This window comes from Monopterus albus, unplaced genomic scaffold, assembly GCF_001952655.1.
Source record: "Monopterus albus unplaced genomic scaffold, M_albus_1.0 scaffold115.1, whole genome shotgun sequence".
Taxonomy (NCBI): Eukaryota; Metazoa; Chordata; class Actinopteri; order Synbranchiformes; family Synbranchidae; genus Monopterus; species Monopterus albus.
In genome coordinates, this window is record NW_018127995.1 from 1006910 (window position 1) to 1022503 (window position 15594).

The window sequence follows — 15594 nt, forward strand, 5'->3', positions numbered from 1 at the left end:
GCAGCAGGGAAGTGCTTGTTACGTTGTATAGTATTTGGGATTTTGGCTTTATAGACGTTGCTGCTTTAACTGACTGATAAGACGTCTGTGTTTATGTATAAAGCCAGGAACAATTTATTACCTGGTGGAATTCAAAAACTATTTAATGAAAGGGAAGGGGGATACAATTTAAGGGGTCAGTTAAATTATAAAATTCATGCTATACGTACAACCAAAAAAAGATTCTGTATTTCCATAAGTGGGGTAAAACTATGGAATAATTTAAGTGTAGACATAAAAAACAGTAATAGAATTGATGTTTAAACATAAATATAAAGGTATGTGTCAATCAAGATATATGCAAGAACAGGTTTAATGATTAATTAGATGGAACATTGTGGGTGTGGTGTATGAATGTTAACACTGTTATAATTCTTTAATATATTACTTGTGTGGTGTAGAAGAGAATTATTTATGTAGAGATACTGCTTGCAAACCAATGACGGTAAGATGATGTCATGGGGTAGGACTGGATAAGTCTGACTTCTTCCTACTCCGTTCAAGCATGTACTAGGTATAAGCACATTGATAATATATTTGTGGATATGTGTGGAATTATGTGTGTTGACATATTGACTGTTGTTACATGTTTGAAAGAATAAATCAAATCAAATCAAATCATCAGTTTAATCTTTGTTGCAGCTACACACCAGTTATTCACTTCAAAACATTTTGGCAGTGTATTAAGGCTTGTTGAAGACATTTCCAGAGTTCTGTCAGACTATTTTCCTATAACAGCTGATTTTCTACCTCACAGAATGGGTAAGGATAAGGATAATCACCTTTATTGGTCAAGTATGTTACACACAATGAATTCGTTTCCGGTACAGAATCAATGTCAGCCATCTGCGGTGCCACCTCAACCGATGGCTCTAACCATCGGGGGCAACGGGGGTTTCAGTGTCCTGCCCAAGGACACTTTGACTGGAGGCACCGAGATTCTAACCTTCAATCTTCTGGTTGGGAGATGACTGCTCTACCCACTGAACCACTGCCACCTCTCCAAGGATGTGCATGCACAGAGTCTAACTCTAAAAGAAGCCTGTGCTGTAGGAATTGTACTTTAAAACATAATTCTGGTGCTAAACTATATTTTTGTAATGGTCAACAAATATCATCCATAATGTCCTGGTCTGTTCCTACTGTAGGCATGAACTATGAAAACCATCTGAAATCTGTTTTTTAACAGCTCAGTCATTTCCTACAACAGCTGAACAATAATTATATCAAATGTTACAGAAATAGTAGAAAAGTGCATTAGTTGGGGAATATTTTCAGCAGCAGAGGAATCCACATTTGGTCTGCAATGAGTATTTGTGGCAGCAGGACGGTGGTTGTGGGACAGTCAGAATAAACTCCAGTGTGTGTTCTTGGTGACGAAGGAACATGTCAGCCGATGCAGCAGTGTGGTCACTGGTGGGTGTTAACAGTCTCTGAACACAGTGGAGCTTTGTGGCACAGAGGGAGGAGAGATATCAGGTTGTGACAAACACAAAGGATGTGTTAGGAGGAGACATTCAGGGCTGGTGGGGGCCTTTTAACTGAATGTGGCATCAGTAAGAGTAACATAGGTGCGTCCTGAAAGTGACTCTGAAATCATCAATGATTTTGTTTACAAGTAGGAGCTTGACAGTGCCTGAATACTCTTAGTTTAGATGACTATATCTTGTTCGTATTGTTTAGACTGTATACTGTAGCTGAGGAACATATCTCCTTTACTAATGTGGACATTTCTCTGATTAATAACTGCAAGGAAATGAAAAAAACTCTGTATCAGCAGTGACCAGGAAAATGAGAACAGAATCAGTTGGACTGAGAAAAAAAAGAAGAAAACTTTAGTTGTACAGGAAAACTTGCACAACGTTCACACTGCAAGCCTTAGTGCTAAATTCTGTTTCTTTTCTTTGATTCGTATTCTGTGGATGTTCACATTATCTTTCAAAATGTGGCCAAGATCAGACTCCATCCTGAAGTAGCCCAAATAGCAACTGGAAAAGATTTGATTCCATGTGTTCAGTGCTCTTCAAACTGCCATTAAAAAAAAGAAATAAAATCACATCGGGGTCACATAGGGTCAAATAAATCCGATCTGAGCCACTGCAGCCTGCTGTGTGTACATACTGTAGCTTTAGATCACGCTCTTTGAATAGGTATTGCATATTTCCTGCAATGCAGCACGCATACACTAATCCATGTACCAGCTGTGTTCAAGTTGATAGGAACAAACCAAGGGAAAAGAAGAAGCTCCAAGACGCTGCTAACATTATCTGTAGGTTTTCAACACTGAACCTTGACCAAAAATAAAGAGTAAAGGCCAGCTAGAGGTTCGCTGACTGGGAACCTGCTCTAGCTCCTGGCCTCTAGTTGCTCATGCTAGCAGCAATGCTGGCTGTGATTTTATTTTAGCTGCCAATGAGAATGTATGCTGAGTTTCCAGTCAGAGAGGAGCTGTCGGCCTGTACACACATCTCTTCGTTTGTCACCCCGCAGTCTGCTTCGTTTTCAGGGAGTTCTCTTCAGTTCACCATCCAGTAATTATCATACTTAGGCCTTTCATGACTTATGACTGTAAAGTCTGAAAATCATCCGATTTTCAAAATCATTTAAACAAACACCGTTTACTTCAAAAATAAGTAGCATGTCCTCTTATCATCCACTGATGTAGTCTCTGATTTACTGCACTGTCCTGCTTCTGCTCCCAACTCTGCTGGTGACTCTTCTTCTCAGTTCTGGAAGAAGAAAACTGCTTTCCCAGCACCTGTACTCCCCTCTTCAGTCCCCTTCCCACAAACAGTCACATTCTCGTAGGGGGTTTCTCTGGCGCATTGTGGTGATGACGACGATCCTGTTCTCGGACAGCTCTTTGAGCTGGCTGATCAGCTCCTGTACACAGGGGCTGGGCCAGGGGTGACCATTCAGGTAATCTCTGAGGATGAATGAGCGCTCCACCAGCAGCTCCAGCTGCACCAGGTGTCGCAGCCGATGGAGGCTCAGCAGGTCTTTTTCTGGCTCCCGGCGGAAAAATCTGAGAGACGAGTGAGGAGACAGGAAAGACTTTTACTACAGGATTTAAAAGGAACATCTATGGAAGCGCATTCAGACTGATGACACACTTCCACATCGCCACTTCTTCTCAAATCCTAAATAACAAAATTCTGGAGCCAAACTGTCCAGATATTTCTGAAACTAAAGAATAGATTTATATGAAGTAAGTGGACAGCATTGCTGGGTTGTGTGAAATCTCCAGCACCAAACCCTGAGCAGTCCCTGTCAGACTCACCGTATCCTGAGCGTCTTGAGCTGAGGAAACAGCATTGGGATTCGTCTGCAGAGGCTGCCGCTGGAGCGGTTCTGCTCGATGTCAAGGTGCTTGAGTGCCGGGACTTTAGGTGCAATGGAGTCCATGTCTTTCAGTGTGATGGCCACACGCAGCGTCAGTCTGGTGACGCTGGATGGGATGGTGGTTGTATAGGCAGCGAGAGAGTTCCCACCTGGGAGGACAGAACAGCAGGAAAGGTCACTTTAAGGTACTGATGTTCACTCACATACAGTAATTGATTACCCATTATCACTGTTAAATATGAAGAGCCCTTATCGCCCACTTATGTTTTAATTTGGGAAACAGCTTGAGAACAGTGCAAAGCAAACAGCGCCTTATGACATCTGCGTTTGTCTTGTGAAGTGGGTAAGTGGCTTAGAAAAACATGGACTAATTGACAGTGGAGGAAGTAGCCAAGAAATTACACCGGACAAAGTTTGGACACAAGTAGACGAGCAAAAACAAAATGTGAATACCAGCCAGACTGACCGATGATGGTGAGTGTTTTCAGCTGCTGGAGTGGGCTGAGCCAGGACCTGAGGCGACACTCGATGCCTTCTCTGATGTACCTGTAGCGGATGGTCAGCGACCTGAGCGAGGTCAAACTCCTCAGGGCGTTCTCTGGCAGGATAGTTTCTGGGTAATCCACCAGCTCCAGGCTGATCAATGCTGGGCCGCCGTACCGGGCCACCCCTACAGGACCCAAGACAGGAGGACGAGGCAGAGGTCTGTCAAAGTTCAGTGTTGGTTGTATTGTCAGGGTATTTTATGCCTTAGTTACAAGTAGTAGAAAGTTGAAACAAAGGTCAGACTTGAGCTAAGACCACAGTCACTGAGTTAATTAAATGTGCCACTTTGATAAAAACACAGTACTGAAATTTTTAACTTAACTGTTTTGTCATTTGACAAAAATATCTGTATTTTTTATATCAGAACAGAGCTTCTCATCTTCCTTTGTGTCATTGAAAAAAACCAACAATTTACTTAAATCTAAACCAAATCCTAAAATCTGTGGTAAGGTAAGGAGGCCACCCCGACAGGTGGCTAGAGGCTGACCTGGCTGCTCCGGGTCCGGAGGGCTGAGGTAGTCGTCAGGCAGCGGCTCTGGCGGTTCCCCTCTCATCCCCCAGGACAGATGCTTCACAGTTCCAGCAGCAGGTGGTGGAAGACGTTGCGGGGCACCGGCCTCACCGTATCCAGCCCGTAGCCCTCCCCCTGCTGGTGGAAGAGCAGGTACCGCAAGTTGACCAGGTGCGACACGGCGTTTATAAACTCCACCGTGCAGGGCAGCCGCACGTTGCATACGCTCAGGTGAGTCAGCTGCTCCTGGATCCTCTCGGTCAGATTCCGTCCCAGCATCGGCTCGTCCCACGTAGCGTTCCGCACCCCGAGGTCCCTCAGGTCGGAGAACCGCGACAGGTTATCCAGGTATTTCTCCTTGTACAGCCGGCCTCCATCCACGAACACGATGGCGGTGAGCGACGGGAGAAACTTGATGAGCCTCCGCCACTCTTTACGTCGCAGGTGGCGCACCGCCACCCGAGTGAGCTTGCGGTTCTGCAGGGTATCCCAGAAGCCATAGGTGTAGCGGCGGAGGTCGGACAGTACCACCGTGTAGTCCCGCCACAGGGACGGGTGGTCGATGAGCTTCTTGAGGTACCTGCAGCACATGCGGACCGTTTGTTTCTCATCCGTGCTCAGGTAGCTGAACACGTAGACCCACACCTCGGGTGGAAGCTGCGGCAGGTCCTCCATCTGTAAACTGAAGGCAGGCCGATTCAGGAGGCCAGGAAACGTGTAACGATAAATAGGTCTGTATTCAAACCAAACCTGCAGAAACGTCTTTTGTGCGTAATTATATGTTAAACTCTACGAACAGCGTTAATTTCTTATTTAAACGTTTACATTATACACGAACACAGCTACGTAGCTGACATGTACACAACACAGTAGCCTCTTTGTGTGGCTGTCGCACAGTTATGACGACACTTACATTGCGAAACCGGCGCAGCAAATTTTTTTACAACCTTTATTGGGACCGCAGTGACGTCACAAAAATAAAAGGTGCACGGAGTATTAAGGATTACAACTCAAAGAAGTTGAATAACAAAACACCTGAAATATTCCATTAACAATACCCCCAGTACTGCTTCCCAAAACGTGAAATGTCCATAAAGCTTTCTCGTTCTTAAACATTATATAGATAAAATCATAATAATATTGAAGCTCTATATTGAACAGGGACTGGTTTCGACGAAGCTGAAGAAATCTGGCCTCTTGGTGTCGAGGAAAAAATTCTTCTTGTACTAAAATGAAACAATCTTCAGTGAGTGAAATAAAGAGATCTGAGGTAAATATGTCTTTAGTGTTTTTATAAGGAGCAGTCTACAACAGGATTCAGAGATCTGTTACTGAGGCTCAAAGAGTAAAAGAGAACTCAACTAATTTATATACATGGGACACACACACACAAGGTTTGGAGAAGCATCACATAAAAGAATCTGTACTGATGACATCCTCATTAGGCAGAGGTCCTCTTCCTCCCCAGTACAGAGAGGTACACAGTGAGGGGGAGCAGATACTGTCCAGATTTTACACTCAAATTAAAATTTCTAGAAAAAGCCAATTTCTTTTTTGACTGAATATCGAGGCTACATCAAACACTACATGATATTTATAACTGACTGTTAACGTAAAGCTGTGAAAACATAATAATTGTAAGATTTGCAGTGTATTTGTATGCTGAAGTCACTTTACCTTCTTTTCTACTGTTAGCTCTGGGCATATTAGTATTTCTACAGTCTATATGTCTACAAGCACTATGGGCAACACTTCATTTGTTGTACAGGGTGCTTCATTTTGTTTGCATTAAAGGTAAAAATATACATATATACTGTAGGTCAAATTAATAGTGTTTTAAAAAGAAGTTTAAAAGATGCTTGTGTTATGATTTTATGAAAATATTTTACTCACAAGCCTTACATTGATAAATTTCCTATTTGATTATTTCAGCCTGAACTATTTTATCTCCTTTTAGTGGTCTATTTCAATTACTAAATTGAATTACTCTTGTCCTTCCTTTTTCACAAAAATGTGACAGTTATAGAATTAAATTATATTTAAGTATGTTACAAGGAATTTGTTTCCGGTACAGAACTGAGGCAGCCACCTGCAGCGCCAACTCAACCAATGGCTCTAACTTTTGGGGGGCAAGTTGGGGGTTCAGTGTCTTTGCCCAAGGACAGTTCGACGTGTGGACCACAGGCAGCGAGATTTGAACCTCCGATCGGGAGACAACTGCTCTACCCACTGAAGCACAGTTGCCAAATCTTCAGGTCTTGTTGTGTTAAAGTGGATTTTTTATGATGTAATAAATCAACAGAGCTGCACCTGTAGGTACACTGAGAATTTAGACATGAATTAACACAGCTGACCAAAAATATTTTAATTTGAATTTTTATGTAAATTAGTAGATATAAATTAAATCAACAAAGAATAGCCCCAGCAATCTGGGACATGATACCTGTTCACAGAGAAGGGGTCAAAAGTAACCGGTCAGGTTAGTCAAAGATCAATCATCTGATTGATCACAAAGCAGAGACAGACACCTAACAGAAAAAACCCTATGTATCACCTTCACTCAGTTTAAATGGTTGAGTTGAGGATATCTGAAAAAACTGCAACTACATTGTAAGGTTGCTCTGAGTAGTTGGAGGCGAAAAGAAGTAAAAATGTACTAAAACCCAAATTACAGGGATCCATGGGACATACATGTCCTCTGCACGTCTGTGAGGGACATTACCCAACAACAAATGAACACGTTCATGCAGAAGCTCACAAATACATGTGCTTCCATGTCTGTAACAGTTTAGGACACTGACATTTCAGAAAATATGCATATTCACTTTCTTACCAAAGATCTAGTGGGATGAATACCACTCATATATAGGTGTAGGAGAAACAGCACTAAGTGAACCTCAGAGGTGCTGGTAGGTGGGTTTTTGATCTACAGACAAAGCCATGATAGCCGTCTCCCCCTGCTCCCAGTCTTTGTGCTAAGCTAAACTCAGCTCAGCTCTCTGCTGTTGTAGCTTTGTATTTACCATACAGACACGAGAGTGACATCAATTAAAGCTGCAAGGTGAGTCAACTGACCTAGGTTTACCATTGTTATTGAATGGTCTACGAAAATAAAACTAGTGAAAAACAAGTGTTCTTCAAAATCCTGATATGTTCAATCAACCAAGAATCAAAAACCCATTAGTTAGCATCACACTGGAGCATTGCAGCCAGGGAAAGTTTAACATTTGGCAAGTTTTAGATGATTAATCAATTATTGAAACAGCTGACTCACCAACCAGCCAACATTCACTGGGACCAACCTCTAGTGTGAGGATCTGAGCCCCTTCTCTGCCCTATGATTGTAAACTGAATGTCGTGAGGGCTGCAACTGTTGAACTGTTACTGAATAAAACAAGCAACAGAAGTGCATAACCTTGGTCTGTGGAATTTTAGACAATAAACAAAGTATTGACTGAAAGAGCAAATCATTAGCTGCAGTCCCAGAATCAATCTTCTCATTTAACTCTCGACAAGATAGCGAAGATGCATATTTTCCAAAACTGTTCCTATGAGTGGGTGATGTCCCTGATACCCATTCCAGATCTCCCTCTCCATTCATTTGCCGTCATCTGTCAAATAAAAATCTCCCCAGAAGTCTAAAAGAAAAACGAGTATTACTATGGACGACTGTTGGCCACGGTGACTCCACAGCTGCTTGACAGTCAGCGTTCTTAAAAAAAGCTGCATAAAAGCATCAGCTAAATGCCTAAAATGCAGAATGTAGTGTGTAAATGGAGGCTGTCAATTTATATTTGCACCTGTGCTTAAGACAGTAGCAGATTTCAAACACCCACAACGACCAGGAGGAGAGAACAAGTAATCACAACCCTCACAGTTCCAACATTCATAAAGCATTTCTGTTTACAAGCCTAAAGATTTTATACAGAGCTGGTAAACCTATCTGGGAGACAACCTAGAAAAGTAGGAACAGCAGCTTTTTCACTCTCCATCTGCAGCTCAGTCTCGACTGGAGTTCTCGGAATCTGAGTGCGACCGTCGCTGCTCCTGAAGGAGTTGGTTTAGAATTACTATGGAGTCCCATGAGTCTAAATGCTGTTTCAGAAACACTCAGACATCTCAGTAGCCATTCACCTTCATTCAAATGCAAAATCTGGTGTCTGAGTCCTACCACTCCACAAAACCTCCCTCATCTTTGTCAGTTCAACTCAAATCATTCTTTGTTTCTTCTCTACTGTGGCGGCGAGAACGTCAGGATCATCCACCCAATCACGAAGTAGAAGAGAAAAACTGGGTACACCACCAGCGCCTTGCGGTTGGGTGGCTGGCTGCCAGTGAGGAAGGCTGTGGAGGCGAAGGTGGACCAGCCAAAGGATGCCGTGACCACCACCAGCCGCACAGCGAAGCTGACCTTTCCCGAGCCACTGAGCAGGACGATCCGGCACACGGCCATGGCTGCCGTCAGTGGCAAGATGCAGTATCCCAAAACACAGAGGCTCTGAAAGAAGGAGATGGTGCCGCCCAGCAGCTTGGAGTTGAGGGTGATGATGATGGAGCCGAACCAGATGATGACGAAGACCTGATAGAATTCCACATTAGCGTGGAGTCAGAGAAGAGCGTTAAAGTAGTGAAATCACACTTTATTTGTACACCATTCATATGTAACTCAGTGTGTTACAGGTGAACAGCAGATTGAGAAGACAGAAGAAACGTGAACAGGGCCAAAACCAAGGCCAAGTTTCAAACTGACAGAACTGAAAAATGCATAAACACAGATGTTGACCAAACCCAATCAAGCAATGCCTCATGAAAGCAACAAACAGATGATGGTGGTTTGTGGTGCCAATTCCCTCCTGAAATATGAAATTAGTCCAATTATAAAAGTGACTGACTGTGAATCTGGGACAGCTGCTTTACTTGGTTCTGTTCCTGTGCGGTAAGAAACACTTTAAACTCAGATTTGTCGACAGAATTTAACGTGAAGTGGACCCTTAGAATAAATGCAATGGGAAAACAAACAGTTCCACTGAAGATAAAAATGTGTAGCTACCTCAGCGAACTGCGGTCCTCCCTGGTCGTCGTTGTCGGCCGCGCCGCCCTGCAGCAGCAGAGCCAGGGTCACGCAGAGCAGCAGCGGGCCCCACAGGTCCCAGTCCCGCAGCAGAGCCGAGCTCCGCTTCGGGTACAGGACGTGTATGAACTTTTTCCCCACTGCCCGCAGGTCTCGCAGAATGGTCTCCTTCACCGGCTCATCCAACGTGGAGAAGTCGTCGTCTTTTCTGGAGGAGTCGATGGGCACAGAGATGTCTCCCTCCACCGGAATGTCCTCGGAAATGGAGACGTCTGACAGCCCAGAGAACGGCCTGCTGCTCTCCGCTGCCGCCATTTTACTTTACAGAGGAGCTTTTTTTACAAAGACCGTAAGTTATTCTGGGAGTTTAAACGACGTCAACTGAGCCAATTTAAATTATGATAAAACACGACAACTACTGGACCGACAGGTTTTTCTATAACTCAGTAAATTTAATTCTAGTTTAACTGGTGGCAACAGTCCACTGCTCCACGTCAGCTGAGGACTGTTTACTTCCTGGAGACGCGCCTCATGCACATCCGTGTGGCGCGTTCAAGTACACCCTTAGAACTCAGTAATTGAGCTGAAACGACTTTTTGTTTGCTTTTATTTTCCCTTTGTGTTAATCATTTTTATTAAGCAAATAAAAAAAAACAATCCCAAACCACAAATGCAAATGACACTGCGAGAGCGGGAATAATAAGTGAAGAATCTTAAAATGGGCAGCGCTAACCGGCGCTCCACCATACCGCCTTATGCTAAATCATTATTGTTAATTTGATGGCAATGTTCCTTATTATCCAAGAGATCCTTGAAGGTGTCATCAGCGGTGACGCAGTCGTCGGCTTCTGATGACGCACTAAATCCTCGACAGTCGTATTGTGTGTGTATATATCTGTCAACCATACGATCTGGGTTTTTTTTTTGGCCCCAGTGGAAATGATACAAATATAGTCGTTTATAATGAATATGAAACCTATGAGGTTTTATTTTAACTTGTAACCATGAAGCGGGGTGAGATGGACTACTGTAGGAAACAGGTGAAGTCGGACTGTGAGGAGCTGCTGAGTCGCTTCCAGCGAGCAGAGTCTGTCCGCTTCGAGATTTTCTCCAGAATATGGAGGGAAATGAAGTTCTCGCATATTTTCTAGTAGGCTTATCTTTTAAATATCACTATTTTCAACCAAAAAGTTCTTTATTTTCCGATAGAGGTCTTGAGTAGGGCTCCAACAGAGTATTGACATTTTATGTCCAGTTTGATTGTTGTACTGAAAACAAGACAAAATAACAACATACAGTGCTGTTATATGTTCTGGTGGTTATTTTCTTTAGACGCCACTACAGCCAGTCTGTTTTCACTGTTAATAATGAAAATCAGAACTTTTATTTTAGAGAGAATATTTCCACTAGTCTGCAGTCAAATCTTTCTTAAACGTGCTTCGTGTTTTTCTTGTGTCTCAGCGGCACCTTGAGGCGCGAGAAGCGACTGTTCAGTCGTTTGATTCTGGACACGGCCTGCGTTTTCTTCCTGCCTCCGTACAGCTTCCAGATCCGAGCGGGAGGACTTTACCTGCTGTACAGCCTGTATCGATGCCAGACCGCCTCCCCTTCAGAGCAGGTCAGGACGTAACACATGCGTTTAAAAAGACCTGACTGAAATAAAGTCCGTGATAGAGGTGTTTCCACGTCTCCGGCTGCAGATCCGCCTGGCGCTGAAAGACTGGGAGGACGTGAAGAAGTTCGAGAAAGACGCTGTGGACGCTCGGCACCTCGATGTTGTGTATATCCTCCGACACCTGATGTTCCTCAAAGCTTTCCACTTCACGGCCATGCCGGGTCTGGTGAGCTGCCTGCCTTATATCCATGCACACACTCATATTTTGTATTCATATAAAATGTGTATGTGTAGGTGTGTACTGTTGGTTGAAAGGCTCATTTGACTGAACACTGGGATTCTCCAGTGGCCCTCTCCCAGTTTGGCTCCTAGGAAACCGCCAACTGATGTCACTCCAAACTAGTATAGTTATTAGTGTACGTCATGATGATAGAAACACAGAAAAACTGACCAGAAACACAGATTAGCTAATCTAATCATTTATTTTCGCTTGTTTTTGAAGATAAATGGCAGGCATGGCTCAGGAATATGGGCACAATTGATCGTGCAGTTATATTTGTTACCATGCTGATTTGCTTTCTGTCCATTCCTCCACTTCCTCTGCAGCTTGCTTTCAAGAAGAAGAGGAAAGGAGAGCACTTGGTGCCGTGTGAGGACTTCATTGAGCAAACGTCTCGTCCCCAGGAGCTCATCAACATCGAGCTGCTGGAGGTCAGCGCAGAGAGAAGAGGGACATTCATCCTGCTGTAACTCAGACACACCAGTGAACTAAACGTTTTTGCTGTGATTTGTCTTCTTGCAGGAATTAACCCACATTCACGAGGTGTATGAGAAGCTGAAGACTTCTGTGTTTCTGACAGCAAAACGGACAGATCCATCTGTGAACCTGATCCGCAAAGACCTGGTCCCTCAGTTACACAGCACTGTGATGGACTTCTACAAGTGGCAGCAAAGGAAGGTGAGAGATCGCTGCTGGGCTTTGTTCAATTTAAATTGTGTTTGTGTTCCTTTAGACAGGATATACATTGTAAATTGGAAAAATATTGTAAATTATAAGAGACAACGTGGTTATTTGGTTTTCCCATTGTGTTATGGTGTTTGTCCACTGTTATGATGAGATGAGGGGGGAACTGCAGATGTAAGACAAACCAGTGATCATAACTACATCATCTTTGCATGACACTAGGGCTGCAGCTCACGATTAGAGTACGTATGCGTTATTGTTTTTTTTTTTTCCTGCTGTTGATGTTATGAGAGGATGTGTCTTGTCTTGCCAGGATGGTCCAGATCTAGATGAAGACAGCAGTGAGGGAACATCGTCTCAGCAGGATGTGAGTTACACTGTGTTTCACTTAGTTGAAGTTTGAGCTTTACTGAAGGGTTTAGTGGAAGCACCACCAGGGCACATCATGTCTACTGCAGGATGTTCAACATTCAGGCCAGAGAGAATTACTGACAGGTGAAAGGACGACCCGACATAGAGAGTCCCAGTGAGGAGGTGGGCGACCACATGAACCTGAACAGCTCCACCATGGCACCGACTCTCCTGGAGGAATGAACACCGTTCTTCCAACAGATGTTCCCTCATGTGGTGTTTTGATGATGGTGGTGGAGACGCTGTCTAACACGTCGCTCCAACATCTCCCATAGCTGTTCAACTGGGCTGAGACCTGGTGACTGGGAAGGCCACAGCATCTGGTTAACAACATCATGGTCCTCCTCATCAGACCAGTCAGTGACCCCTGGTGTCCTGTGGACAGGGGGGGCTCTGTCGTCCTGGAGGAGACCACTTTCATTCAGGATTTTTTTTTCCCATTTGTCACCATCTGTACATGTCCTTTATGTTTTTCTTGCACCTTTTTTAAAAGTTGGAATAATAAGTGTGACCAGAGAGTGGCGCTGTTGACTGACGTCTGGTTAATATCCTCAGTGTCCCAGAAGAGCCGAGCTCCTTGCCTCCATCAAATCCAAAGCATATGGACAGGCAGCAGAGGTTTGTGTTTTATCTTTTAGATTTTGTATTACTTTCCTTTTTATTAATATTTTTATTCAAATAAGTAACACATTTACATTTCCCTTGTAGGATCTTTCAATTTCTTAAAAGTGCTTTATATTGAAATTCATTCATTTCAAAACCTCACACATAATTATTTGTGTGTCTCAGGCCTCCAAATCACGTCGTCATCGTCAGGTGGAGCTGGATTTCACTAGTAACGACACTGGAACCTCCAACACGCCAGCCCACTCCAGAACAAGCAAACCGTCACTCAAAGCCAGAACCAATGAGAGTGTGCATGTCTCAGGTAAGTCCCGCCTACAGCCTGCCTGTACCACAGATAAAAGATCAGATGATAGCACAGAATAAGGGTGACGTCTACACCTACCGCAGAATAAAAGTAGACTTAATTTTAAACCAGGCGAACATAGGTCGACTATTGTTTTTACCTTTCACATCTGTAAACTGTCTGGTTTTTGCTTATTCTCTGTAACAACTCTGGGTGTTTGTTATTCGTCTCTTTTTCCCCTCACCTCAAGGAAGAGTATGACACAAGGAGAGCGGAACACAAAAGATGGGAGGAGAGATGTCCTTTCCTTGACAAAACAGAATGTCAAGTATTAGTTTATTAATGAATTTATTGACATTTCACCTGAAAAGTCATCTTTTAATCATGTTAAATAAATATCTGTCGACCCACAAAGACTGATGCAATGTAAAGACTCGCCAAGAGGTGACGAGGCTGAGGGAAAGTGAGGACGGTTTTATTTAAACATGTGAACAAATCCTCACCGAGTGTGACTTTGTGTTTCTCAGGTGACATGTGGAAAGAAGCAGCAGCGCCCACTCTGATCAGTCGTCTCACCACACTCGACTTCGCTCCTGAAGGTGACACCTCTGACAAACGCTCTTACACTTTCTTTGCTGCTCTGTTTTCTCGGTTTGTGAGGAATCCATGGCATTAAATTAACATGTTGCTGTGTATTAGCATGCAACATGGGCATGAGGCTTAAAGTGCAGCTGAGACTGACAGGACTTGGTCATTAGTTTGAGATACGCTGGCTACACAAAGCCTTTAGGCCCCTTTATTTTTGCATGTTATTGTCTAGATTAAATTTTAAATTGATAAAATTATTACTTCTGCCCATCCAGTCTACACTCAGTAACTAATAATGACAAAGTAAAAAGATGTTTTTAAACATCTCTGCAAATGTATTAAAAATCAAAAACTGAAAGCTCACTTTACAAAAGTCTCCTGTGCTGTGGCTCCACACTGTGCTCAGGTACATCCTGTTGAGACTTGTCCAGACCCAGACTGGAGTCCACCTGTGACAAACTGGGCTGACTGGACAGGGTGTAGAACGACACACACCTGTGTGTGTGTATAAGGTCTCACAGGTCACACTGCAGGTCAGGACACAAACCAGGACATGAAGTCTGGGAGCTCACTGCAGACTCTGTGGTCAGACTGTGGTGAGGCCCAGATCAGGACCAGGGGATCAAACCATGTCTGAAGCTCTGAGTGTCCCCAGGAGCACAGCCTCCTCCCTGCCCTGTTGTCCCACAGGGCTAACAAACAACAAACAAACAAAAACAATCTCTGAGCTCAGAGTTTCTCCAGCATCAACTGTGTTACTGTATTTTAGTTTTTTGTTCATGCTTGTCACTTATTCCATTTATTGTTTCTTTTTCCTCTGTTCAGATAAACCAAAACCGTACAGAAAATTCAAGTGGTGATGACAGCGCACGAGTCGGCTGTCGTCCTGACAGCGTGTTTTACGGATGATGAGTCCATGAAAATGCTTACTTCTTAATGTAATATTCTAGAACTTTGAAGGTTTCTAGCTACAGCCTGGAAGAAAATGTGAATGTTTTTATGTTTTAAAATTATGTTTTTAGCAAAGTAGAACCTGTTAAAGAAAAGTATATTGTTGCAAAACTGCTTGTTTATAACAGGACACAGCAAAATGTAAACAGATGCACAAAGTCAAAAGCTGAAAAAATCCTTTTTTGCAGTGTTGCAACCATCTCTTGTTGAAAATTCCCTCTGTGTCTGAATATCTGAGTCTGCTTTGTCTGAGAAGAGTTGCCTTTTGCACAGGAGATGTCTAAGTACGTTGTGCTTTTTTTATGAGAGTAAATTCATTTAAACGTTCTTAAAAGGTTCCTCTCGCTCCGTGTTTTTTTCTCAGACATGCCTGAATTCTGTTCTGCAGCCTCTGGTGTTTATATTAAAACCTTTTTGTCAGACTAATTCAGACTAAGCCTTCTCAGCTCCAATACAAGGACATTTCATGGTCATTTGCTTCTATTTGTCCACACTTTCCACTTTGTTCTTACCAAAATATTAACTGTATTTTGTCATTCCTGTATTTAAACTTGTTTTAATTAGATTTTGACATTATTTGATCTACTTTTTCTTAAAAACGCTTTAACATTAAGAACAATGTCATACAAATTAAGTAAAAAAGGCA

General features: G+C 43.2%; 3 protein-coding genes across 3 annotated transcripts; 1 reads left to right on the top strand and 2 right to left on the bottom strand.

The window, feature by feature from the left end:
* Positions 1–957: 957 nt before the first annotated feature.
* On the bottom strand, positions 958–4495 carry LOC109966586 (uncharacterized). The gene is made up of 4 exons (XM_020611522.1): positions 4415–4495; positions 3848–4051; positions 3320–3530; positions 958–3064 (listed from the first exon to the last, which is right to left on the bottom strand). The coding sequence occupies exons 1-4, from the start codon at positions 4479–4481 to the stop codon at positions 2812–2814; spliced, it is 735 nt and encodes a 244-aa protein (XP_020467178.1). The 5' UTR covers positions 4482–4495; the 3' UTR covers positions 958–2811.
* Positions 4496–6537: 2042 nt separating this feature from the next.
* On the bottom strand, positions 6538–10101 carry yipf6 (Yip1 domain family, member 6). The gene is made up of 2 exons (XM_020611544.1): positions 9489–10101; positions 6538–9017 (listed from the first exon to the last, which is right to left on the bottom strand). The coding sequence occupies exons 1-2, from the start codon at positions 9822–9824 to the stop codon at positions 8670–8672; spliced, it is 684 nt and encodes a 227-aa protein (XP_020467200.1). The 5' UTR covers positions 9825–10101; the 3' UTR covers positions 6538–8669.
* Positions 10102–10398: 297 nt separating this feature from the next.
* Positions 10399–15374, top strand: snapc1b (small nuclear RNA activating complex, polypeptide 1b). Its single transcript, XM_020611543.1, has 10 exons — positions 10399–10659; positions 10971–11127; positions 11210–11350; positions 11731–11835; positions 11927–12082; positions 12402–12455; positions 13055–13117; positions 13289–13427; positions 13937–14008; positions 14823–15374. Exons 1-10 carry the CDS (start codon positions 10514–10516, stop codon positions 14855–14857), a joined length of 1068 nt encoding a protein of 355 aa, XP_020467199.1. The 5' UTR covers positions 10399–10513; the 3' UTR covers positions 14858–15374.
* Positions 15375–15594: the final 220 nt, after the last annotated feature.

What these genes read in the sequence shown, in the direction of transcription:
- LOC109966586 (XM_020611522.1), bottom strand. Translation starts at nt 4,481, where the DNA reads ATGAGAGGGGAACCGCCAGAGCCGCTGCCTGACGACTACCTCAGCCCT. An exon ending in GAAAACACTCACCATCATCG is followed by an intron (nt 3,531 to 3,847) that starts GTCAGTCTGGCT and finishes CTGTCCTCCCAG; the next exon opens with GTGGGAACTCTCTCGCTGCC. An exon ending in CTCAAGACGCTCAGGATACG is followed by an intron (nt 3,065 to 3,319) that starts GTGAGTCTGACA and finishes CTCGTCTCTCAG; the next exon opens with ATTTTTCCGCCGGGAGCCAG.
- snapc1b (XM_020611543.1), top strand. Translation starts at nt 10,514, where the DNA reads ATGAAGCGGGGTGAGATGGACTACTGTAGGAAACAGGTGAAGTCGGAC. An exon ending in TCACGGCCATGCCGGGTCTG is followed by an intron (nt 11,351 to 11,730) that starts GTGAGCTGCCTG and finishes CTTCCTCTGCAG; the next exon opens with CTTGCTTTCAAGAAGAAGAG. An exon ending in ACTCGACTTCGCTCCTGAAG is followed by an intron (nt 14,009 to 14,822) that starts GTGACACCTCTG and finishes TCCTCTGTTCAG; the next exon opens with ATAAACCAAAACCGTACAGA.
- yipf6 (XM_020611544.1), bottom strand. Translation starts at nt 9,824, where the DNA reads ATGGCGGCAGCGGAGAGCAGCAGGCCGTTCTCTGGGCTGTCAGACGTC. An exon ending in GAGGACCGCAGTTCGCTGAG is followed by an intron (nt 9,018 to 9,488) that starts GTAGCTACACAT and finishes GAATTCTATCAG; the next exon opens with GTCTTCGTCATCATCTGGTT.